General features: G+C 46.7%; 2 protein-coding genes across 7 annotated transcripts in view; one reads left to right on the top strand and one right to left on the bottom strand.

Moving 5' to 3' along the window:
- LOC309354179 (G protein-activated inward rectifier potassium channel 1-like) overlaps positions 1-26857 on the bottom strand; it is a 230459-nt gene that overhangs the window by 68260 nt on the left and 135342 nt on the right. The gene's annotated exons all lie outside the window — the stretch shown is intronic.
- MPP3 (MAGUK p55 scaffold protein 3) overlaps positions 1-26857 on the top strand; it is an 86837-nt gene that overhangs the window by 21830 nt on the left and 38150 nt on the right. For all 6 annotated transcript variants that reach the window (XR_014162174.1, XM_081884084.1, XM_081884086.1 and 3 more), the window contains exons 5-10: positions 3920-4000; positions 11388-11525; positions 12972-13053; positions 14319-14404; positions 23523-23597; positions 24879-25075. Coding sequence is in view for 5 of the 6 variants with exons in the window: in XM_081884084.1 (XP_081740210.1) it covers positions 3920-4000; positions 11388-11525; positions 12972-13053; positions 14319-14404; positions 23523-23597; positions 24879-25075 (659 nt within the window). In the remaining variant the exon portion in view is untranslated. The remainder of the gene's footprint in view (positions 1-3919; positions 4001-11387; positions 11526-12971; positions 13054-14318; positions 14405-23522; positions 23598-24878; positions 25076-26857) is intronic.

Genomic DNA, 26857 nt, shown 5'->3' with positions numbered 1-26857 from the left:
CCCCACCCCACTTACCGAACCCTGAAGAGTTTTGTGGTAGCCAGAAACTCTGTCTTTTTAAAAAAATATATAATTTTTATTAACAGGCCAATCAAATCACATTAATTCCAAATCACATTAATTCCAAATTATACAGCCAGATTTTTAAATTTTTGTTGGGGGTACCTATACATCAAGCTCCGAAAGGGGACCAAACATCACTCATGTTGCTGCTTTAATTAAACAGTTCTATCCAGTTCTGTCCAGATAGTCTCTTTGTTACTTTCCTCATCTTCTTGTTGTTATCATATATTCCTTTCTTTGCGATCTCTGATAATCTTCACAAGCGGGTTGAAAACAAACATCCTCTGTGTGGGTTTTACACTCTCCAAAAATCATATCACATAAAGAACAGACGCCAGAAACTCTGTCAGGGCAGAGGAGCCACAAGAATGGCTGGGTAACGGCTGATAAAGTCTCGCTTCAAGCCCAGATGGCATAAGTTCTCCCCCAACCCCACATGAAAAGTCTAAAAGGGGTTTGTGAGGCCTCGCCGTTGTTTGCAAGAAGTGGCTGCGGCCTGCAAGTCCTCTTGGCGGTAGTGGGAGGTAGTGGCAGAAGCTGTGGCAACCTGCCTCAGTGAGGCCTTGCAGGCCACCTCTGCATCTGCCACCGTCTCTTGCTGCCACCACAAGGCCTCGCAGGATGGCGCTACTGCCACTGCCTCTGACTGCTGTGGTGAGGCTTCACAGGCTGCTGCTACTTCGAATACCACGCCCCCCCGCCATTGTTGATTCTGCCTCTGCAGATTGTCCTGAATACCACCATTTGGTAGCCAAGCCCCAAACCCAAAGTCCTGCTGGGATGCATTTTGACTTGCCTGCTGCTGACAGTAACCACGAGGTGATTGATAGTATCATTTATCCATTTTAGACAAGTAGCAGCAGTTGCCAGGACATTGTCCTGTTCGCCTCTGCGTAGTTCCTTCCTTATTTCAATTTTTTTTGACATATCAATATGTCGTGATATTTAGCTGGTGATATATCACAATACAGTGGTACCTTGAGTTAAATACTTAATTTGTTCAGGAGGTCCGTTCTTAACCTGAAATTGTTCTTAACCTGAAACACCACTTTAGCTAATGGGGCCTCCTGCTGCTGCCACGCCGCCGGAGCACGATTTCTGTTCTCATCCTGAAGCAAAGTTCTTAACCCAAGGTACTATTTCTGGGTTAGTGGAGTCTGTAACCTGAAGCGTATGTTACCTGAGGTACCACTGTATTGAAAACCAGTTATCGCCCAGCCCTACTTGTGATGATAAAACACACCCACCTCCCTCCTGACTCGACTGGAATCTGTTGCTACGCACAAGCTGCAACTTTTATTTGCCATTGTGGTGTTAACTCAGCGGTAGGCAAACTATGGTCCGTGGGCCAGATGCGGCCCAAGGGGGTCGTTATACCGGCCCCCGCCCTTGCCACCCGCTAGGTCAGTCCCCATGTGGAGCTAAACTGGCGCGGTACGCTGGTTTAGCTCCGCGCGGGGACTGACTTCCAGGACGCAGCAACGGCTTCCTAATGGCTGCAGGAATAGGAAGCCACAGACGCTGCCTCCTCCACTGTAATGGCTCCGAAAGTCAGCGGAGAAAGAGTGGTGGTCGTGTGTGCATGCGCACAGGTGCATGCGCTCCTGTGAGCAGGCGATGCGGCCCGCCGGCAGAAAAACTTGCCGACCCCTGTGTTAGAAAAGCTTGCTGACCCCTGATCCCTGCCACCTTTTTTTTCTAGTGATTTGATGGTGCTGCAGAGAGTAACTTTGCAATCTTTCCATCTGAGATCTCTCTCTCTCTCTCTGCAGAATGTTGCGCAATTTATAATTTATTAGACTCTCTGGTGCCTTTGCCATAAGCGAGCAACACCGCCTCCAGAAAGGCCTACGCTTTTTTCTTTCTATAGTCTTATATCCAGGAGTAACTGAATCTCATGTATTATAGTTGTAGCTTCTAATATGCCCTCTTATGCTGCATATGTTGGGATGGATTTGGAAGGTAGGATAGGATATATTACTTATTTGTTATCTTTCCACTTAGCATCTAGTTTAGCAGAGTCAAAAATATACAGTCGTACCTTGGTTGACGAACGCCTTGCGACTTGAACGTTTTAGCTCCCGAACGCCGCAAACCCGGAAGTGAGTGCTCCAGTTTGCGAATGTTCTTTGGAACCCGAACTTCTGATGTGGTTTCTTCAGCTTCTGATTGGCTGCAGGAGCTTCCTGCAGCCAATCAGAAGCCGCACCTTGGTTTCCGAACATTTTGGAAATCAAATGGATTTCCGGAACGGATTCCGTTCGACTTCCGAGGTACGACTGTACCGTGCTTTGCAGCATCAATATAGAAAGCCGGGGTGAAGCTGTATAGCTATCCAGGGTGCCTTTTGGCAGACGGGATCTTCCCTTTTATTTATCCCTCCAAATGAAATAACAACACAGAAGTCTGCAATGTAAAAATATAAAAATAGAAGTGAAATAAGTCAGGTAGAATATCTTTTTGGATTACAAAATAAATGGTTTAGGCCAGGGTTTCCCAAACGTGGGTCTTCAACTGTTTTTGGATTACAATTCCCATCACCCCTGACCCATGGTCCTCCTAGCTATGGATGGTGGGAATTGTAGTCCAAAAACACCTGGAGACCCAAGTTTAGGAAACCCTGGTTTAGACCAAAGATGGAGCCTATACATCTGTATGGTGAGAAAGGAAGTGTTCCTCAGGTGGGAGGAAGTGATAAGGATTAGCTCCCTATTGTTACCCTTCCCACCTGGGCAAGCAGAGGATATAACCTCACAGAGTGCCTAACCCTTTGCTCACCTAGCAAAGATGGGATTTTATATTTTGACTGGAGCATCATTTCCCCACAGCACACACACAGTCTCCACCCCCATCATTCAGCCCATACACTGAGGTCCAGCTCCAAGAGCCTTCTGGCAGTTCCCTCACTGCAAGAAGTGTGGTTACAGGGAGCCAGGCAGAGGGCCTTCTCGATAGTGGCGCCCACCCTGTGGAACGCCCTCCCACCAGATGTCAAGGAAATAAACAACCACTAGACTTTTAGAGGATGTCTGAAGGCAGCCCTGTTTAGGGAAGTTTTTAATGTCTGATGTTTTATCACTTTTTTTGATTATTGTCATTAATTATGTTGGGAGCTGCCCAGAGTGGCTGGGGAAACCCAGCCAGATGGGCGGGGTATAAATAATAAATTATTGTTGTTGTTGTTGTTGTTATTATTACAGACCGTACATTTCCTTCTTCCCCCAAACTACAGCTCCTAGTATTATTTGGTGTGTGTCTGGGTGCGTATGTTTTGAATATATGGTGTGTACACAACCTTAGTCTCTGTTCTCATTTAGTAGCACACATGGGCCAGGTAGACACATCACGCTAAACCAAACAATTGCTTAGTGGGACTATGCAAGCGTGCAAATTCCCAGAGGGGCCTTTGGTCTGATTCGGCAGGCTGCATATGTTGTTATCTCCAGGCAGGGCTAAAAAAATAATACTCAAGCCATGGACAGTCAGGGGAGATGAGGGATGGCTAATCCTTTGCCCTCCAGAGGTTCCTGAACTATACCTCCCATAACCCCTGACCATTGGCTGTGCTGGGTAGGTGTGATGGGAGTTGGAGTCCCACAAAATCTGGAGAATTGCAGGTTCTCCATCCCTAGAGTATGAGAGTTATTGAGGTCGATGGAACATCGGAGCTTTCTGTGCTCCTGGATTATTTCCCAGCCTTGTGTACCTTTGCAGGGAGTTTTATATATGCCGCAGAGGTGGACGTCGACATGTTCTTGCACTGAGGTTAGCAAAACATTGGCCTGAAAATGCAAGGGAAAAATAAGATGCTGCCTTGTGCATGGATGATCTCTCTCTCTCTCTCTTTCTCTTTAAGGTTATAGAGGAATTGCAGACTACGCCAATGAATAATGACGAAAAAGAGCTGCTGCAGTTGCTTTCCACTCCTCATCTCAGGGTAAAAAACGGTTCTGTAGCTTGAGAAAGGGATGGTGTTGCAGGGAGAGCAACTGTGCTTTTGGCCATTTCCTTGTCAATTCTAGTCATTTGCCGCCGCTTAATTTACGTGCAATAGGCTAACATTATAGGAAGATCATTTCCTGTTGGTGTTTGCTGAGATATTGCTGTGGGCGGTTGCTCAGGGTGAATGTGTAAGGTCACATCCGTACCCTACATTGAAAGCATCCTTGTGCCCCCCACCCCCAATATTGGGAACTGTAGTCTGTTAAGAGTCATTGGGACACAAAGCTACAGTGCCCAGGACTTGTAACTCGATGGGAAGCCACAATTGTCAAAGAGAGTGTTTTGAATGTAGGGTGTGGGTGTGAACTCAGCAGTAGAAAGATGACCAAAGAGAGCCTCTCTGAGATCATTTTCATACCATCCATTTGCAGCACTATGATACCACTTCAGACAGTCACAGCTTCCCTCAAAGGATTCTGGGAACTGTAGTTCGTTAAGGGTACTGAGAGTTGTTAGGTGATTCCTTTTCCCCTCTCAGCCCTCTTTAGGGAAGTTTTTAATGTTTGATATTTTACCGTGTTTTTAAAATTCTGCCCAGAGTGACTGGGGAAACCCAGCCAGATGGGCAGGGTAATAATAATAATAATAATAATAATAATAATAATAATAATAATACTTTATATAAAGTATCATCATCCTCATCATCTCAGAACCACACTTTCCAGAGCTCCCTGTGAAGGACAACTGGCAAACCATTCTTGAGAATTGTAGCTCTGTGAGACTAGTGGTTTGTTTGTCTTTTTGCAACATGTCACAGTGCGTGAGTTCGCACATCATTCTGATTTATCAGTTGTTCTGCAGTACTTCCCCTATTTTACCACGTGGTTATTCAGAGGAGCGATCTTGTGCTATAGCACAACGCAAGTTGTGAACTCTCACACACCCTGACAGTTTTGCTATGAAATGTTGCAGGATTTTAGCCGCGAAGCTGCAGGACAGATTGGAAAGAAAGCCATCTCCCTTGCTCAGAGGCTGTTGCAGGTGCAAACAATAGGGACCCGCACATAACCTCCCCATACCATCATGAGCACAAAGCATCACGGATGCACGACCAAAAGGATATTGGGAGGGAGCCCTCAGGCTAGTCCCCAAAAGCATTTAGGAAGATGGTCATTTTGCTGCCTGCTTCTCGCTTCCGCTACTGCATATACAGTACAGTCGATTTACTCATAGTTTTAATACCATTTTGCTTGTTCCTGTTTGTTTCTGCTTTCGGTTTGCTTTTAATGCTTGATTGTTTATTGCCAGTGCTACAATGTATGCAATGACACGTTTTACTGTTTGTTTGGTCTGTTACCTACCCTGGGTGTTTTCTGTGATAGAAACGCGTTGAAAAATTTACCGTATTTTCGCCCTATAGGACGCACTTTTCCCCCTCCAAAAATGAAGGGGAAATGTGTGTGCGTCCTATGGGGCGAATGCAGGCTTTCGCTGAAGCCTGGAGAGCAAGAGGGGTCGGTGCGCAGCGACCCCTCTTGCTCTCTAGGCTTCAGGAAGCTATCCGCAAGCCTTGCAAGCCCGGCGGGAGGTCCCACGGGCTCACAAGGCTTGCGGGCAGCAGCCTGCAGCCCGAAGCACGGGGTGCCCTCCGGAGATTGCTCCGTGTTTCGCGCAGGTGTCCGTAAGCCTTGTGAGCCCGGCTGGAGTTGCCGCTGGGCTCACAAGGCTTGCAGATAGCAGCCTGTTCTGGGGGCTGGGGGGGAAATAATCTTTAAAAATTCATTCCCCCCCAAAAAAACCCCGAGGTGCACCCTATGGGCCAGTGTGCCCTATAGGGCGAAAAATACGGTATCCTTAATTCTGAATGTGCCTCTGTTCGGCAGAGAGAGTGGCTGCAGCTACTCAGAGAACATGGAAGGGCGCTCTGCACATGTTCAGAGGATGTGCCCTGTGCATAATTACCACATGGTGTTTGTGGCACCAAGAAACTGCCAGGCCTTGGTTTAGTCCCGTGCTGCTGAGCCGCACTTTCTCATCCAACCCCGATGTTTAGCCAAACCTGCCCACCCACTGCAACCTGCTCCTCCTTGCCCCACAGCACTGAATGCATAATATCAATGGCCGCTTCCTGCTTGTCGGCACGAGATCTTTATTCTCCCACTGCAGGAGGAAGGTCTTTGGCTCTCCTTGCCCTTTAGGTATTAAAAACAGCTCTATAACGAGCAGGGTTTTTAGAGCAGGGTTTTAATGACGTTCGCCGGGGTGCGAATGATTTCCAGTTGCAGCAGTCTGTAGTGGATTTAGCAATGAGAGAGGCAGTGCAGAGAAATAAGATTGCTTTTATGCACTGGTTTCCCCCTCCACATCACCCCCTCCCCCCATAAAATCACCTGTAAAAGAAATAGAAATCTGGATAGATTATACCCAGTAAAATCAACAAGGTCTTCCCCAGTTGGTGAGGAGTGGGAGGGATGGTGTGTGGGTGTGTCTAAAGTGTGGGCATCCTTTGGGCCTTCTGATGATGTTGGACTACAACTCCCATCAGCCCTAGCACACAGGGCAGTGGTCAAGGATGATGGGAGTTGTAGCTCTGCCATATCCAGAGGGCCAAAGGATCTCTGCATCTGCAATATTCTACTGCATCAATTCTCCTTGTATCTTCCTTTTAGATGGTGAGTGCTGGGGCTTACGTTGCTAAGATGGCACCAATGCCATACAAGAGGGTGGTCATGTAGCAGGCTTGGGAAATACAGTGGTACCTCAGGTTACATACACTTCAGGTTACAGACTCCGCTAACCCAGAAATAGTATCTCGGGTTAAGAACTTTGCTTCAGGATGAGAACAGAAATCGCACAGCGGTAGCGTGGCGGCAGTGGGAGGCCCCATTAGCTAAAGTGGTGCTTCAGGTTAAGAACAGTTTCAGGTTAAGAATGGACCTCCAGAACAAATTAAGTTCTTAACCCGAGGTACCACTGTACAGGTTGCTATGGCTGCTAGGATTTATGAGGAGCTGGTGGCGGTTTGAATCCCTATGACGGGGTGAGCTCCTGTTTCTCTGTCCCAGCTCCTGCCAACCTAACAGTTTGAAAGCATGCCAGTGCAAGTAGATAAATAGGTACTGCTATGACAGGAAGGAAAACAGCGTTAGGTAAATGGCATTTTCATGCGCTCTGGTTTCCGTCACGGTGTCCCGTTGCGCCAGAAGCGGTTTAGTCCTGCTGGCCACACGACCCGGAAAGCTGTCTGTGGACAAACGCCGGCTCCCTCGGCCTGAAAGCAAGATGAGCGACACAACTCCATAGTCACCTTTAACTGGACTTAACTATCCGGGGGTTCTTTACCTTTGCCTTTTACCTTTAGTAGGACACCTCTGTTCCCCTCACAGAGCTACAATTCCAAGAGTTCCCTCAGAAGGGCTGCTGGTTAAATTACCTTGAAAAACGGTAGCTCTGGGAGAGGAATAGGGGTCTCCAAACAACCCTCATCACCCGTGACAAGCTATACTTCCCAGAATTCTTTGGGGGGAAGCCATGACTGCTTTAAAGCTGTGAGAGACGACTTGAAATTTATAGTGCAGATGGGGTTTCAGTTTTCAGATTCAGTTTCTTAGGCCATGTACTCACCATATATTTATTGAATATTGCTTGCCCTTGCAAAGAAACCTGGGAACTGTAGTTTAAGGGTGCTGGGAACTGTAACTCTATGAGGGGTAAACTCCAGTTCTTTGGGGATGTGTGCTTTACATGTACTTTAAATGTATGGTGTGTACGCAGCCTTATTGCTTTCTAACACCACCATTCAGGGTTCCTAATAACTCTGTGTATTGCTGCCGCCTAGTTGGTTGTTCCCTCCTTTCCCATCATCGGTATTCATTTTGTTGTTCGGAAGCCAACTTATCCCTTGAAGTGTGGAAAAATACTTCTTCCATAAGTCTCTGCTGCAGCTTTATGGCTGGCTGCCAGTTCAGATCCATTGTATGAAATATTTAATGATACCAGGCAAGCGCAAAAATTATGTTCTCTTTAGATTTATCGCCGATCTAATAAAACATGCGGGAAAAGCTGGGGGAAGATAATTTAAAGGGGAAATGAAGAGAGAAAGCCAAGGAAGCAGGGTGTTCTTTTTCACACTCGCTCGCACACATGGATCTTGTGCGCCAGGAAGATTATCTTTCCAAGGGTGCTGTGCAAAAGCAATTGCTCATATACCACCAACAGTATCTGTTGCGGATGCTTAAGGGGGTGGGGGCGCGGTAGTGAGACTGAACTAAAGATGGCCTGGGGTTCAGCAATCCCAATTTGGAAACAGGTGTCCTTGTGTGGGTGTGCTGCACTAACAGGCCCTCCAAGTGTCCCTATTTTCTAGGGACGGTCCCGGATTTACAGAAGCCGCCCCAGTTTCTGAGTTAAAGGTAAAGGGACCCCTGACCATTAGGTCCAGTCGTGGCCGACTCTGGGGTTGTGGCGCTCATCTCGCTTTATTGGCCGAGGGAGCTGGGGTACAGCTTCTGGGTCATGTGGCCAGCATGACTAAGCCACTTCTGGTGAACCAGAGCAGTGCACGGAAATGGCGTTTACCTTCCCGCCGGAGCGGTACCTATTTATCTACTTGCACTTTGACGTGCTTTTGAACTGCTAGGTTGGCAGGAGCAGGGACAGAGCAACGGGAGCTCACCCCGTCGTGGGGATTCAAACCACTGACCTTCTGATCGTCAAGTCCTAGGCTCTGTGGTTTAACCCACAGCACCACCCGCGTCCCTTCTCTATTTTCATTGGAGAAATGTTGGAAGGTATGGAGTTGTGTGACCCCCTGAGCCAAGGAGATAAAATAACAATACAATGGTACCTTGGAAGCCAAATAGAATCCGTTCTGGAAGTCCGTTCGACTTCCAAGGTGCGGCTTCCGATGGGCTGCAGGAGCTTCCAGAACGTTCGACTGCTAAGGTGTTCGTCAACCAAGGTACGACTGAACAGCCTTTAGAAGACATCTGAAGGCAGCCCTGTATAGGGAAGTTTTAAATGTTTCGAATTTTATTATGTTTTTATATATGTTGGAAGCCACCCAGAGTGGCTGGGGCAAGCAAGTCTGATGGACATTGTACACATAATAAACTTACAGTGGTACCTCAGGTTACAGACGCTTTAGGTTACAGACCAGTAGTCCCATCATCCCTGACCACTGGTCCTGTTAGCTAGGGATGATGAAGCTGTAGTCCCAAAACATCTGGAGGGCCGAGTTTGCCTATGCCTGATTTACTGTATTTATTTCCTCCGATTTGAACTATTAAATGGTGGTTTTCTTGAGTAAAAATGAGAGTAACCCTAAACATTTTTTTAAGGAAAAAAAGCACTGAGGACAGGCATGAACTGATGAACTTGCAAAGCTGAATGCTGAGTAGATGGGGGAGGGGAGGAAAGCAGACTCCTATCTCTGAACTATGGCTTGGTGTGGATTCTTAGCTCTTTCTTTTTTTAGTACAATCTATGGTTTTGCATTATGTCTGAACTGGGTCTGTGGGTAGCTTTCTGCTACTCCAATGCTGTTCTTGATCAGGGCTCAGGGTTGAGAGTGGCTTGCTCCTCAAACATTACATTTCTTAGGTGTGCATACCCAACAATACAACCTGTGGATATCATGCAGGTATGCTCATTGGGAAGCTGATACTGGCTGCAATTGATGTCTGGGCCCAGTTCAAAGTCCTAATATTAAACTTCAAAGCCCCAGCAGTGTATAGCAGGATACCCCAGGGGGCAGATTCTCCTTATTAGCTCAGGTACCCCAGACTTCAGAGGCTGGGGAGAACAAGGAACAGGGACGTTCCAGTTGTGGTTCCCCCTCTATGACTTACACTTCTGAAGATGGCCCACTAGGGCGGCGCTCTTGCTCATAGTTATTAGAAAGCTGGCAACAATATTCGTTTCCTTTTGATTATATCTGACCTGGGAGGGAGCTTTTTCAAAGTCATGTACTAATGGTATCGAATTTCACACAGGTATTTTTGTATCTATTACAAAAAGATACGCACATTGATATTTGCAGAAGATGTTCTGCTGTAAAAGCTGTTTGTTGACATGTGTTCTGAACGTGAACAGTAAAGCAAAGCTATTAGACTAGCATCTTGAACTTAAATGTGTGAAAACGGAATTGTAAAAGGTACCGGGTGATCAACAGTGTTAGTCATACTCCATAGTAGATCCATTAAAATCAATGGACTTAAGTAATTTGCCTATTGATTTCAGTGGGTCTACTCTGAGTAGGACTTCATTTGCGGTCACTGTTACGCTCCTTGAATGAATGTATTGAAACAGTTTGCTTAGAACTAATTGTTAATATCCTTACAGCAGAAAAAAAATGTTCCGCAGCTGCATTTTGGAGGTTATCTTCTGTAGCTCCAATTTCCAATTAGTTTTAAACTTCTGAAGATTTTTGAATGACAGTTTGTCAAAAATTGGACTCCCTTTCTGGAATGATAAGTGACACAATAAGGCCCGACCTCGTGTATTTTCACCCCCTCAAAGTCTTTTAAAGATTGCTCTCTTTCCCCTCTTTCTTACATAGAAACGATTTATCTTTTAGGCTTTGCAAATAAAGAAGATTAAAAAGGACTCCAGGCTGGGATGATTGGCTGACAAGCTCGTTTGAATTGTTTTGACTTTGGTGTTGCTGCTTGGGTGTTTGAGATAATTTGGGAATGTGCTGCTGGTATTTTGTGGCTGAGTGCTGTGGCTGACCTGCTCTAAATTGTGGCACTGGTCCTGTTAGCTAGGGATGATGGGAGTTGTAGTCCCAAAACATCTGGAGGGCAGAGTTTGCCTATGCCTGCTGTTAGGGTCCCAAGGGGTTGCTCGAGAGCAAGTAGGCAAATGCCTCCCTGCTCGGCTGTGAAGCCGTGCTTTTGATGCCAAAATAAACTTTCTGTGTGCAGAGTGCCACTCTCCCGTGTCTTGCTCATTCACTGGCAGAATCTGTGAGTGCGCAGTCCTTAAACCTTCCCCAGCAGAGTAGTTTCTTGACGCCCAATCTGCGCCTCCCCTCTCGGCGCGGAAGCCTACTGAGGGTGTAGGTAACAGAGGACCTCTCTCCTCCCTGCTTTGCCCAGGCAAAGTGTCCTGACACCGCCTCACCTCCTCCGAGCCCTGAAGCTCCTCTCCACTGGAGGCGTGGTTACTCTCTTCCGCTGAGGAGGAGCTGCTTCCCACGATCTTTGGGGGCTCTGTGTAATCCTCCGGCTTTTCCCCTCCCACCCCGAGCCGATAGCAGTTCCCTGACACCTGCCTTAGTTGATTGATGTGTCCTGCTTGGAAATCTTCAAGAATCCGTTCCCATCTCCTTACACCCTGCGCCTCTTTCCTCTCTCTTCCCATTCCCTTGTAACCCCAAGGCCATGCTTGCTGTCCACGACACGGTTGCCCAGAAGAATTTTGACCCTGTCCTCCCTCCTTTGCCGGACAACATTGATGAAGATTTCGACGAGGAGTCTGTGAAAATAGTTCGCCTGGTGAAGAATAAAGAGCCTTTGGTGCGTATGTATTCTCACGGCCTGTGCCACAGGCAGCGAAAGGGCTTGCAAGAACAGGAGAAAAACCTTGCTGAATTGAACAGGCCAGCATCTAGCTTCCCATAGTGGCCAATCAGATGTTTCCAGGAAGCGCCACTAGCAGGGCATGGGGGCATGGAGAGTGCTTCTGGAGAGCGAGGTTAAGATATGAGTTGAGCTTCTGCACAATCTCATTTTAAAGTCTTCACCGTTGGCTGGCATTGCCACATTGAGCACATTTAGCTAGAACAGGAAAATCCTTATAATTCTCTTGGGAATTATAGGGATAGAGCTACCTAAATTGTACAGTCGTATCTTGGAAGTTGAATGGAATCCGTTCCGGAAGTCCGTCCGACTTCCAAAACCTTCGGAAACCAAAGCGCTGCTTCTGATTGGCTTCAGGAAGCTCCAATCGGAAGCCCCGCCGGACGTTTGGCTTCCAAAAATAGTTCGCAAACCAGAAGAGTCACTTCCAGGTTTGCGGTGTTTGGGAGCCAAAACGTTTGAGAACTACGGTAAGCTGTTTGAAAACCAAGGTATGACTGTATAGAAATTTATTCATGTATGCAACTACAGCGGCAAGAATGTTACTTTGCCCAAAAATGGATAGAAGCAGAAGTCCCAGCAAAGAAAGAATGGATACAAAAACTTATGGAATATGCAGAAATGGCAAAACTTATTGGAAGAATGAAAAATCTAGATAAACTTTTTTTATAAAAGAATGGTTTATTGAATATTTTCAGATAACTTGTAAACAGATAAAAACACTGGCAGGATTATTGTAATAACCTGCAGCTACGTAAGAGTCTATGTTTAAAGAAGATAAATAAATGAGTAAGTTAAGTTAATTTAGATATGCAGAAGATATTAAAAGTGTAAGGAACCGCAGAAAGAGGGGGAAGGAAGTCAAGTTTTTTTAACATGTCAAAATAACAAGTCAAGTTCTAGCATGTAAAATCAGTGAAATGTATATATTTGAAAAGTATAATTTTTTTTTTTAAAAAAAGACAGGTAAATGGAATTTTCAGAGGCCAGTAGTATACTGGTCCAGAGTCAAAGGCCCGTTCTGATTTTTGCAGCGGGGTCTCTGCAGGGCCGCCTGCGTCCAGCATCCTAGAACAATCTAACCAGCATAAAATGGGGAGCTTTTTTTACCACTGTTCGCTCCAAAGCCAAGCTTTAAGGAACACTAAGAGTATCCAGCAGCGCTGCTCTCGTGGGCCAGCCAAGAGCTGTGCGTCAACGGTTGACAGCTGGGATAGCTCAGTTGGTCGAGCATGAGACTCTGAATCTCAAGGTTGTGGGTTCGAATCCCACATCGGGCAAAATATGCCTGCATTGTGGGGGTTGGGCTAGATGACCCCGAGTTGTCCCTTCCAGCTCTGCTAATTCTGTGGTTCTATTAGTCTGTCTCTCTTTGCATTCTAGGGTGCGACGATCAGGCGGGATGAGCACACCGGAGCTGTGATCGTGGCGCGGATCATGAGGGGAGGGGCCGCTGACCGTAGCGGTAGGTCTCTTCAGCAGCTAGATTTCCGTTTCCCTGTGTTGAAGTTAGAGAGTGCAAGCTGTGCTCTGATTGGCTCAGGGTTCCATCCCACCCACACCCATTCAGCCAATCTGGAAGCTTCGAACAACCTTTCTCAACCTTGGGGCACCAGATGTTCTTGAACTACAACTCCCATCATCCCTCACCACTGGCCATGCTGGCTAGGAATGATGAGAGTTGTAGTCCAACAGTATCTAGAGACCCAAGGTTAAGAAAAAGCAAGCTTGGGAAGTTACCCTCTCCCCATAGCCCCCAAATATGCTCTTCACTGGAGCTTGCTAATGGTGTGAATTGAATTTGAATGAAACTTTATTTGTGTCTGCCATTGGCCATAGCAACAAAAGAACATTGTGATATACACAGAACAAAATAAAAAGTTGATTGTATCAAACACAGTTTAGGCTCCTGAATCAGCAGTCAAAGAGTGGACCTTGTTCTGATTGCCCCAGCTAAAAACCTTGCAACCTTTGCTGTCATCTGCACTGTTGGCTAACGGTGTGATGGGTTGCAGTGGATTATGGGAGATGTTATTCTCCAAAGGGCAGCCCCATTGCTTTGCACAATCTTCTCCTTGCCTGGTGGAAATTGTTCTGAAAGGTCACAATATGATGTCGTAATGCTAACATCTGCATTTGAGGACGCTTTTTTGCTTCATCGCATTGGGACAGCGGTTTATTTACATTTCTCTCCCTGCAATCATCTGGGCTGGAAGACTGTATCAACCCTATACAGCAAGCCCTCCAGAGCTGTAGCACCTTCGAAAGCTTGTTGGACTCCATCTCCCATCAGCCCCAGCCAGCGTGGCCAATGGGAGCGATGGAGGCTGAAGCCCAACATCATGTCACAACCTGAAGGGCCTGGCAGGTATTAAGTCAGAGGTTCTCCATTACGTCTGAGCTGGGGAAGGTTAACAAAGCAGAAAAAGAAGCCAGGAGACGGGGAGTTCTCTGCCCCACTGCTCATTCCTGGCTTCATAAACCATGGTTTATTGTCCAATCCTGTCTAGAGTTTGGCCTGAAGTCACCGATTGAGTTTCATAGCTGAGCAGAAAACACATAAAGTTGTGCCTTTAATGGAATTTAATGGAACATGGAAGGTTTTGTTTTGTTTTTCTATTCTGCTCATTCTGCGCACAGGCTGTTGGATATTTTTGCAAGGAATGAATGGGATTTTTTCTATCCTGGAAAGGAACCTCTTTTTAATATTTCTCCTCCTCTGCCTTTTAGGTCTTGTTCACGTTGGAGACGAGCTGCGGGAAGTCAACGGGGTTGCTGTGCTTCACAAACGACCGGAAGAAATTAGTCAGATTTTGGTTTGTTTTCCATGCTTAATTTTCTATTTTATCAGGGTTCCAGCTCAATCTTATGCATGCAAGTCCCACATAGCTCAATGCAACTTACTCCTGGGTAAGTGTGTGCGTACACATACTGGATAGCAGCCTAAGGGAGGAAGGCTGCAATCCTCACCCCACATTTACCTGGGAGTAAGCCCTGTTCAATTCAGTAGGGAGCGCTTCTGTGTAGATACAGTTTGGCCTGTACTGTAGGTCCTCAGTGGGACATGATTCTGAATAGACACAAATTGGACTGTGCAATTAATCACTGAATTGGTTTAACCGTCTTTGAAAGGTAGTCCTACATCACGTTACAGACACTTTGGGTTGTGTGTTTTTGGGTTGCACACCGCACCGAACCTGGAAGTACTGGAACAGGTTACTTCTGGGTTTCAGTGCTCACACATGCGCAGAAGCACTAAATCACGCTTTGCGCATCCGCAGAAGCACCAAATCACAACCCGCGCATGTGCAGACGCAACTGTACTGGTATTTGGGGCTGTGGAATTTTTACAAAGATAACAATAGTTGCTAATCAAACAGAATGATTTAATTTTAGGGCTATACACACGCAACGTATGTATGTATGTGTATATATATATATATATATGCTTTCGTAGATTTTCACGGGTACAGGAATGCAGGTTTTGGTGTCCTCGGGTGTCTTCCCGTGTAAAAGTTGGGGTGTCTAGGCGACGTTTCGACGAGGTCTCACTCGTCATCTTCAGGCTGGTGCTTTCGGCTTCTTGTTACTGGAACAGAGCAGGATCTCAGTGTTTGAGTTCCTATAAATACTGTTGAGGGGGTGTGGTGTATAGCCTCCAATGTTCTGGGCAGAGAGGAAGTTCCCAGGCTAGTGTGCCTTTTCTTCTTTTGTTCCTTAATTACTTGAGGGATATCTTGAGTGATTTCTTGAGTGATATCCTGAGTACCACTTAGGTGGGTCATTAGGTGTGGATTAGTTGCTAAAGTCTTTGTGTCTTGACCTCTTGAACTTTGTGAAGAGTTTTTCTGAGAAGATGGCTGTACTGCACTTAGTTGTGCTCTGGCTTGGCTTCGTGTATAGGGGCGAGCTGTGGTTTTGTGGCCTGTGTCAGCCAGATCTGTGTAGGGATTGCAGGGGGGTGCAGCATCCGGAGGTGCCACCATGGTTTGGCTACTGGATGGTGTCTGTAATTTATCTGTGGAGAGGGTCTGGGTTTGGGTCTGGTGTGGTTGATTGGTGATGGTGTTCTGTGTGCCTCTGGATCTGGTGTCAGTTTTTGTGGGGAGGGAACTTCCTCTCTGCCCAGAACATTGGAGGCTATACACCACACCCCCTCAACAGTATTTATAGGAACTCAAACACTGAGATCCTGCTCTGTTCCAGTAACAAGAAGCCGAAAGCACCAGCCTGAAGATGACGAGTGAGACCTCGTCGAAACGTCGCCTAGACACCCCAACTTTTACACGGGAAGACACCCGAGGACACCAAAACCTGCATATATATATATATATATATATATATACACAGTGGTACCTTGGGTTACAGACACTTCGGGTTACAGACTCTGCTTACCCAGAAATAGTACCTCGGGTTAAGAACTTTGCTTCGGGATGAGAACAGAAATTGTGCGGTGGCAGTGGGAGGCCCCACTAGCTAAAGTGGTGCTTCAGGTTAAGAACAGTTTCATGTTAAGAACGGACCTCCAGAACGAATTAAGTTCTTAACCCGAGGTACCGCTCTCTCTCTCTCTCTCTGTGTATATGTATATGTGTGTGTGTGTGTGTGTGTATGTGTGTGTATATATATATATGTTTTAGATATAGATATAGAGATATAGATACATAGATATGTATATGCATATATGTACATATATATATATATAGAGATATAGATATATAATGTATTTATGTGATGAATCAATTATGATTTAATTATTAAAAATACATGATCATCTAATTATTAGCAATACAAGAACTTGTAAAAACTGCAGGGGGCAAGACCCAGATTAAAAGAGTTGTTTTCTCTCCCTGCCATCTCTCTCTCTCTCTCACAGGCAGGGGTGGGGAACCTCTGGGCCAAATGGCTTCCAAGACTTTTTGGGGAAAGCCACACCCCCTTGCCCTACATCTGACATTGTACATGGCATCAGGTGTTGGGGAGCCACAGCTTCAAAGTGGCGATGGCAAGCTTAAAGAGGGCTCCCAGTCTTTCATTTGCTGGAGCTTGGCACACTCCAATCTCCCCTCCAGAAGAGGAGCCTGCTAATCGGGAACGTGACTCTCCTGTCATTCTGGCGGCGCACAGAGCCACTTAATTTGCCAGCGTTGGCACAGCATTAATTATGCCGTCACAAGGCACACTTCTTCTGTGCCAAGGAGGAGATGACGTGCCCGGCGACTCCTACGCAAGGGAACCGAAAAAGCAACCCGAATGCGATCCTTGATGCTGCTGCTTTAATTACCACCGAAATCACAAATGCCTCTTTCTGAAACCAAGCAAGAACTACAAAAGTTGGCCTTGGGAGATGGTGGAGTAGCCAAGGACACCTGAATCATCAGTGTTGTCTTTTTCTCCCTCTTCTTTAAATAAGAGAACTATGGGGGGGGGAGCAGGAAGTACTCTTTACAAGGGGACGCAGGTGGCGCTGTGGGTTAAACCACAGAGCCTAGGATTTGCCGTTCAGAAGGTCGGCGGTTCGAATCCCCGCGATGGGGTGAGCTCCCGTTGCTCGGTCCCTGCTCCTGCCAATCTAGCAGTTCGAAAGCACGTCAAAGTGCAATTAGATAAATAGGTACCACTCCGGCGGGAAGGTAAACGGCGTTTCCGTGTGCTGCTCTGGTTCGCCAGAAGCGGTTTAGTCCTGCTGGCCACATGACCCGGAAGCTGTACGCCGGCTCCCTCGGCCAATAAAGCGAGATGAGAGCCGCAACCCCAGAGTTGGTCACGACTGGACCTAATAGTCAGGAGTCCAGGGCTTTGAGGTGGGATTTTCCAAGACTGTCGTGGAATAACTTTGATCACATCCTGGATAGCTCAGCTGGTTAGAACGTGGTGTTGATAACACCAAGGCTGCAGGTTCCATCCCTGTATGGGTCAGATGTATTCCTGCATTGTGGGGGGCTGGACTAGATGATCCTCAAGGTCCCTTCCAACTCTACAGTTCTACGATTCTTTTCCAAGGATGGGGAACCTCCCCTCATCCCTGACTGTCTACTGTGGTGACTGGGACGGTCGGCAGTTAGAATCTGACATGGGGAAAGCCCAAGGTTTCTCTTTCCTGGTCTGCTCTGAATAGAAGCAGAAGATCTCTCGCACATAGCACTCCTTTCCAGCCCTGTTATGGGAGGTTTCAAGTCATCATAGCCAGAGATGCTGAACCTCGAACACTTCTGCCTGCAAATCACGACCCATTTGAAGGTCCTCCTTTAATTTTCACAGATTGCACAATACTTCCCTGGCCCCAATTTGAAGGGGCGGGTAACTTACAGAAGAAATCAAACACCCTTACGATGTTCTCCAGAACATCTCACTTTTTCTCCCCCTTGTAAAGAGTAAAGGTAAAGGGTAAAGGGACCCCTGACCATTAGGCCCAGTCGCGGACGACTCTGGAATTTACCTTCCCGCTGGAGTGGTACCTATTTATCTACTTGCACTTTGACGTGCCTTTGAACTGCTAGGTTGGCAGGAGCAAGGACCAAACAATGGGAGCTCACCCCGTCGTGGGGATTCGAACCGCCGACCTTCTGATCGGCAGGTCCTAGGCTCTGTGGTTTAACCCAAAGCGCCACCCGCATCCCCATGCCTGTTTTAGAGCCACCCATTAATTCTTCTCCACCTCAGTTTAGAATTTTTTTCTATCTCAGACAGGCTTGGAAAATAAGCAGAATTCTTTACGCATCCCTCCCTGCCCCTCCAGGAATTCTTAGATTCATTTCTATATCCACTTGAGGTAGATGAGGGGTGGGGGGATTGCCCATCTGTAGTTTGCAATGAGAGGCTCCCTGTGAGTTTAAGGAGGGGCCCCACCCATTCGCTGTATCACACAGAGCCACTGTCCTTCGTTCCTTTTAATCGTTCCTTCACCCAGGCGATCACCTCACCAATAACTTAGCCTGGCTTATACAGTGGTACCTCGGGTTAAGAACTTAATTCGTTCTGGACGTCCGTTCTTAACCTGAAACTGTTCTTAACCTGAGGTACCACTTTAGCTAATGGGGCCTCCTGCTGCCGCCACACCGCCGCTGCGTGATTTCTGTTCTCATCCTGAGGTAAAGTTCTTAATCCGAGGTACTACTTCTGGGTTAGCGGAGTTTGTAACCTGAAGCGTCTGTAACCTGAAGCGTCTGTAACCCGAGGTACCACTGTATTGTAACACTTGCTGGATACAGGGGTTAGAAGGGTCTTGATGTACAAGCTGCTCCTAACATCACTTTCTGATGGGAGCAAAGGACCTAAACCATTTGCTGTGGTGCACGTAAAAATCATGTTCTACCTCTACTTTTATTACAATCTATTTATCTACCTCTTCTTGGCTCAGAGATGCCACCCCAGTGCTGAAGAGCGTATTAAAACGACAAAACTATCCAGTAGAGTATGAGAACATCAGGGAAAAAATTTCTGGCAGTAAGAGCTGTTAAGACAGTGGAACTATTTCCCTCGGGAGGTTGTGAACTCTCCTTCCTTGGAGGTTTTTCAACAGAGGTTGGATAGCCATCTGTCATGGATGCTTTAACTGAGATCCCTGCATGGCAGGGGGTTGGACTAGATGACCCTCAGGGTCCCTTCCAACTCTGCAATTCTATGATTCTATGATATTGTAGAACAATCGGCAAGCAAGATATATTTTAAGTCAATTGGCAGTGGTGAAATCACAGCAGGTAGAGCAGAAAAAGCCTTCCTTCTCCTGAAGAAAGGGCTTCCCATCTCCAGGGTTTTGTCAAAATACAGTGGTACCTTGGTTGAACATTTCAGTTTTTGAACACTGAAATCCCGGAAGTAAATGCTTCTGTTTTTGAACGTGCCTCGGAAGTTGGATGGGTTCCAAGGCACAATGGTCAATTTTCTCAAATGAATTTGCCGACCGTTCATTGAGCCTCGGTTGTCGAACGTTTCGGAAGTCGAACAGTCTTCCGGAACAGATTGTTTAACAACCGAGGTACCACTGTATTATAATTACATTGGTACCTCTGGTTGCGAATGGGATCCGTTCCGGAGGCCTGATCGCAACATGAAAAGAGTGCAACCTGCAGTGGCGCATCTGCACACGTGCGGGTTGCGATTCGGTGCTTCTGCGCATGACGTCATTTTGCACTTCTGCGCATGCACGAGCGGCGAAACTCGGAAGTAACCCTTTCTGGTACTTCCGGGTCACCCCGGGACGTAACCTGAAAGAACGTAACATGAAGCAAATCTAACATGAGTATGACTGTATCATTGTTTTTAAAGAAAACTATGCTGCCAAATTAATTTTAATTTGTTAACTTTAATCATTCAGTTGATTTCTCCCCGCCCCCCAAATTGATTAGTCTAAGCGATTGATGGCCCATCAAACTGCAATCCTATGCGCCATAGAATTTACTTCTGCATTGACAATGATGCGGTTGGTTCCCCACCTCACATCTATTACCATTCTGCGATGCAGCATGGCCTAAAAATGTGTGCTGTTAATAATCTAGGCGATGCTTTGCAGTGTGACATAAAGAGGTTGTCTGAACACTTGCTACTTGAAGGAGCTGGGAAATGAGCTAAGTGCCACAACGGGAAGCGGAACATCCTTTCATCTTTTACCACCTAGCATGGAAACAAGACAGCAAAGTGGAATGAATGGGTCAATTAATGTTCTCAGAGTCTTGTGAGGAAAGGGAGCCAAACTGTTCAGAACTCTCTTTCGGTCCAAGAGGGGAAAGTGCCTTTTTCTTTCCCTTCCCCAGGTTCCGCAACAAAGGGAACCTGTAACTTTCAGGAACCTCATTCAAGCACTTAAGAATCGTTTAAGCTCTGCTGAAGAGTTTCAGGTTACAAAGAGGCCTTCCTGCGGTTTTCTCTCTTTTCAAGGCCTCGCCGCAGTTGTCTGCTTTTAGCAGGCTCTGGGAATATGTTGTATGCAAGATGCGATTTTAATACCAAAACCCCACACATAAAAACAAAAAAACCTGTCCGTCTCCTCCACCCTAACCCCGGGACAAAAAGAACCCAGGAAAAATACCTATTGCCGTTCAGAATGTAACAGCCGAACCTGAAAACTCCAAGACTGTTTGACAAGGGGATGTGTTATCTGTTCTAAAAACGCCACGTTCGGTGTCGAGGCGAGCTGGTTTTTGTAACCTGTGGAAATGGTGCAGTTGAACATACATTGGATTGTTCAGTGCATTGCTTTCCCCCTTTGCGTTTGCTAGTTGCGAAGGGTCATAAGTACATAAGAGAAGCCTTCGGGATCAAGCCAAAGCCCCATGCAGACTCCCCTCTTGTGATTCCTGGCAACTGACCATATGCCTCTGGCGGTGGAAGGAGAACATTGTTATTGTGGGTAGTAGATAGGGCCGGCCCACCCGTTAGGCAAGGTGAGGCGATTGCCTCAGGTGGCAGGATCAACAGGGGCAGCAAATCCCAGTGTCTTTATTTCTTATTCCTGATGTAGATTTTCCCTGGCAGGGAGATGGGCACCATTTTGAGGTCTGCTTCGGGTTCCTAAACATCTTGGTCTGACTCTGGTAGTAGCCACTGATAGCTTTATCCTCCATAATGAGCTGACCACGAATATACAAAAAAAATCATCTGGTCTCTGTCCCCCTCTTCTTGGTTTTCACTGCAGTTTAGTCATCTTGAAAATAGCTTGAAGTGCCAAACAAAAACCAGAAAGAAAAAGAGAAAGAAAGAAAGAAAGAAAGAAAGAAAGAAAGAAAGAAAGAAAGAAAGAAAGAAAGAAAGAAAGAAAGAAAGAAGATTGTCAAGGTGCTGTTTCCTGCAGCCAGTACTAAATTCTGAGCTTGTGCAGAATTAAGAAGCTGTTCATATCATCAGTCTATCTAGCTCAGTACTGTCCACACTTAACTGGCAGTACCTCTTCCAAGGTTTCTGGTGGGAGCCTTTTCTAGCCTTACTTAGAGATGTTGAGGACTGAACCATGGAACCTTTTGCAAGCAAAATCATATCCTGTGCCCAGTATACCTGAAGGAGCATCTCCACCCCTGTCATTCAGCCCAGACACTGAAGTCCAGCTCCGAGGGGCTTCTGGCAGTTCCCTCCCTGCAAGAAGTGAGGTTACAGGGAACCAGGCAGAGGGCCTTCTCGGTAGTGGCACCTGTCCTGTGGAACACCCTCACATCAGATGTCAAGGAAATAAACAAGTGACTTTCCAAAGACATCTGAAGGCAGCCCTGTATCGGGAAGCTTTTAACGTTTGATGTTTTATCGTGTTTTTAATATTCTGTTTGGGAGCCACCAAAAGTGGCTGGGGAAACCCAGCCAGATGGGTGGGATATGTATCAATCAATCAATCAATCAATCAATCAATCAATCAATCAGTAATTAGCTGCAGCCTTTTCCTGCAAAGGGAAAAAAGTTAGGATGCAAATCACAGAACCAAATTGCAGGTTACACACACGTCAGCATTTGAGTCTCATGGTAGGCAGAGGGTAGCCAAAGCAGCCCCAACCAAATGTAACCATAAGCACCATATTAACAAAGGTGGAGATCTGCTTTGAAAGCAGGCCAGGCAGAGAATCCATTGAAATAAAATCGGATAGTGGTCAAAGACTTGCTGGCGTGGCTTTTAATCCAAAGTATCGCCACTCCAAGCTGTGAAATGATAGGGAAAATGCCACCTAACCTGTCTATCACATTACTTTTCCTCCAAGAAATCCAGGATGTCATCCCATTTTGTTCTCCAAACCCTGAGAGGTAGGCTAGCTGGGTTAAGAGTCAGTAGCCCAAGGCTTCCAGAGAAAACGTCCTGGCAAAGTCGGGAATTCGAACCCTAGACTCCCTGATACAGTTCACCACCTTACCCCAGTATGCCACACTGATTTATAATTTCCCTCTTTTCCCCTCCGTTAAAAATGATGGCCGTGGGTTGCATCCAGTGGTCGACTTACTCAGAGTAGACCCAATGCAGTAAATTGGCCTGGGTGTTGGATCCACTAATTGCAGTGGGTCTTCTCTGAATAGGACCTGCGCTGGGGACAACACTATACTTTGACACCTCAGCATTCAGCTCTTGCACAAATCTTTTGCCTTTTGCTGATGAGTCATATATGCCCCTGACTCATCTACCGAGATCTAGAAACGTGAAACGCAGGAATGCGTTGCTTTCAGGGAACAGCTGTCACGCAACGGCAGAACGCACATTTTGTAGGTTGAAGGTCTCATAGAATCATAGAGTTGGAAGAGACCACAATGGCCATCGAGTCCAACCCCCTGCCAAGCAGGAAACACCATCAGAGCACTCCTGACATATGGTAGTCAAGCCTCTGCTTAAAGACCTCCAAAGAAGGAGACTCCACCACACTCCTTGGCAGCAAATTCCACTGTCGAACAGCTCTTACTGTCAGGAAGTTCTTCCGAATGTTTAGGTGGAATCTTCTTTCTGGTAGTTTGGATCCATTGCTCCGTGTCTGCTTCTCTGGAGCAGCAGAAAACAACCTTTCTCCCTCCTCTATGTGACATCCTTTTATATATTTGAACATGGCTATCGTATCACCCCTTAACCTCCTCTTCTCCAGGCTAAACATGCCCAGCTCCCTTAGCCGTTCCTCATAAGGCATCGTTTCCAGGCCTTTGACCATTTTGGTTGGCCTCCTCTGGACACGTTCCAGTTTGTCAGTGTCCTTCTTGAACTGTGGTGCCCAGAACTGGACACAGTACTCCAGGTGAGGTCTGACCAGTGGTTCAGCCACTGACGTCTCCGGGAAGAATTGGGAATGGTTCGTTGCTGAAACCTTTGAGAGACGATACTGGTCTGTGTCGATAAGACTTCACAAGGTGGGCCAACAGCCCGCCTCTCTGTATGCCAATTTTCAGTGTCCCTATCGAGCGTCAAAGTGACCCAAGCAGTGTTTGCAGACGTCGTCTGGTTTTCCACAGAAATGACAACGTAGACTTATTTTCTCTTAGGCGCAGTCCCAGGGGTCGATAACGCTGAAAATAATCCCAGCTGTCAAAGAAGAAGATCGCCTGAAGGAAAGCAAGGTAAGGGAGTTTGCCAACATACGAGGACACTCTGGGCCTGTTCAGACATTCTTCTGAACATAGGTGTTGGGAGACTGCTAGGGGGCAGGCTTGTGTGAGCCTGCCCCCTAGCAGTAGCAGATTCCGTTTTTTCCTTTGACTGTTTGAAAAATATTGCTTCAACTTCTTCTTAACAGCTCCCTGTCCACCCAATGTCCACCCCCAGAATATTCCTAGAACGGCACTAGCATTAAATTGTCCGGTTTTTCTAGATTGCAAGGTGGTTTTTGTTTTTGTTTTGGAAAAACAATGTAAGAAAAACTGCCGCCACCATAACAAACACATTTTTTCCTTAAAAAAAGTCACACAGCAATATGGAGCCTTCCTAGTGTTGGTGGACTCCAGGTCCCATCAGCCCCCAGCCAGCATGGCCAAAGGTCAGGGGATGCTGGGAATTGTAGTTCAGCATGGTGAGGCCTATACACCTACCATTCTTGATGGGAAAGAGAGGTAGGGAATGAAAGTGAAGGAACGTCTCCACCCCCATCGTTCAGCCCAGACACTGAGGTCCGGCTCCGAGGGCCTTCTGTATTTTTGGGTTTTATGTAAGCCGCCCAGAGTGGCTGGGGAGGCCCAGCCAGATGGGCGGGGTATAAATAATAAATTATTATTATTATTATTCTCGCAGTTCCCTCACTGTGAGAAGTGAGGTTACAGGGAACCAGGCAGAGGACCTTCTCGGTGGTGGCCCCCGCCCTGTGGAATGCCCTCCCATCAGATGTCAAGGAAATAAACAACTATCTGACTTTTAGGAGTCATCTGAAGGCAGCCCCGTTTAGGGAAGTTTTTAAAGTTTGACGTTTTATCATGTTTTTAATATTTTGTTGAGAGCCGCCCAGAGTGGCTGGGGAGGCCCAGCCAGATGGGCAGGGTATAAATAAATGATAATGATAATGATGATTATTATTATACAAGTCGCCATCCCTCCCCTGTGGTAAGTGTTTTCTCTAAAACCACTTTAACTGCTTTAGGCCCACCCCAAAGGCTACATTATTCATGTAAAATATTTTTAATAACGGAAATGGCCCCACAAATTTGCATGTTGTGAATGGGTGTTGTGAATTTTTTTTTGGGGGGGGGCAGCTAATATACGTTCTCCCTCTCTGGCCAGGCATTTTGAGAACCATTGATGTTTATTTCATTTTGTTTTTTAATAATTGGAGAGTGCTACATCCTGTGGACGATACAGAAATTTGCAGCTTTTCTCCTGTAGCTCTGGAAGTAATGTTCCTTCCCTCCCAGGTGTTCATGAGAGCCCTCTTCTCCTACAACCCAAAAGAGGATAAAGCAATCCCATGCCAGGAGGCTGGGCTGCCATTTCAGAAAAGGCACATCTTGGAGGTGGTGAGCCAAGACGACCCGACGTGGTGGCAGGCCAAACGCGTGGGCGACACGAATCTCCGGGCAGGGCTGATCCCCTCAAAGCAGTTTCAAGAAAGGTTGGTCAGTTGTGTGTGTCTGTGGGCCTGGGCTAGTAACAGAAAGCATGCGCAAAACCATGGACTTTGCGCAGGTGTGATGACAAACCATAGTGACCTGTTATGAGAACAAATCTGTGATGAACCTCAAGCTCTCATGCTTCTTCCTCCCCTTCCTTTGAGTGAGAGGGGAAGTGGTGGTGAGGAGCTACTGCGTCTAGTCTGTGACAAACTATAATTGGCCATTTCATCAAAATGTGACAAACTATGGTTTGTACAAACCATTGTTTCTCTTCAAGGCAGTATTAAACGGTGGTTGAGGCTTGCTGGGTTGAGGAGCAACCATGCTTTGCCACACTGGGGCAAAACCACAAACTGTCTGAAGTGGATCGGGTTGGCGAAGTTTGTTCCAAGATCTTTTAACCAGGGGGTTGTCTTTAGGCGTCCCCATCAACTGATGGTTCAGTCCAGGAAAAAAATGTTCTTAGTAGTGTCTCCCTAGGGAGACTTGCCTTTATATTGCTTTGGTACCAAGTAAAGAGCTTTTTAAGGGACGCGGGCGGCGCTGTGGGTTAAACCACTGAGCCTAGGACTTGCCAATCAGAAGGTCGGCGGTTCGAATCCCCGCGATGGGGTGAGCTCCCGTTGCTCGGTGCCTGCTCCTGCCAGTCTAGCAGTTTGAAAGCACACCAGTGCAGGTGGATAAATAGGTACCGCTCTGGTGGGAAGGTAAACGGTGTTTCTGTGCGCTGCTCTGGTTCACCAGAAGCGGCTTAGTCATGCTGGCCACATGACCTGGAAGCTGTATGCCGGCTCCCTCAGCCAGAGTTGGCCATGACTAGACCTAATGGTCAGGGGTCCCTTCACCTTTACTAAAGAGCTTTTTAATTTCTTGGGCTTTGAAAGTCCCCCCTACTTCACTTTAATGCTGCTTCATGCTTGTTTCAATTCCACTGATTGTTTTATGAATTACTCCTTTTAATGTTTTATGAATTACTCCTTGTGGTGGTTTAATATTCTTTTTAAATATTTGTTTAGCATAATCTTAGCTGTTCGTAAGAGAGGTAACACACACAGTGCTATATCCTATGCAACAGTGATCAGGGACCCGTAGCTTTGCAGATGTTGCTGAACTACAACTCCCATCATTCCTGACCATTGGCTATGCTGGCTGGGGCTGATGGGAGTTGGAGTCCAACGACATCAGGAGGGCCACAATTTCCCCACTCGTTCTTTGGAAGGCAGCAAATTCTGCATCTGAGTCTCAGAGGCCCTGTATGAGCAAATAGGTTTAGGAGCGACGTGTTCAGCCACTTCAGATGAGCTTGATCCTCTCAGCTACCTGTGCAAAGCTTAACACTGTTATCACCAGCACCAAATTTCTCTTCTCTCTTAAGCCTCTCAGCAGCTGCAGCAGCTGCGAGGGGCTTAGAATGGAAAAAGGATCCATCTCCTCTGAAAGGCAAGATGCAACTTGCCACTATGAATTTTTCTCTTCTAAAAAATTGATTTTTAGTGCAAAGGAGGGAACAACAAATCGATGGTAATAGAAACAAACGTTCTGCGTGCGGCAGAGCAGCTGCCTTTTGCCTTAAATCACACCGTTTCCCTTGTGTGCCAAGTCCTTGCACAGCTCTTCCTTCCCTCGGCCTGCAGCAACGTAAACAGTCAAAACTAACTGGCAAGGATCAGGAGCAAAGAGAGTTGCAGTGACTGCAGACAATGAAAACCAAGGAAGAGGACCAATGCAGCCTGTTCCCAGAGCTGTCCTGGCTGGGGTGGGGTGGAACTGGGGCATGCTAG

The sequence above is a fragment of the Podarcis melisellensis genome (assembly GCF_964234715.1).
Source record: "Podarcis melisellensis genome assembly, chromosome: 13".
NCBI classification, from domain to species: domain Eukaryota; kingdom Metazoa; phylum Chordata; class Lepidosauria; order Squamata; family Lacertidae; genus Podarcis; species Podarcis melisellensis.
Note: the sequence above shows the minus strand (reverse complement) of the source record. Positions and strands in the feature narration are given on the sequence as shown.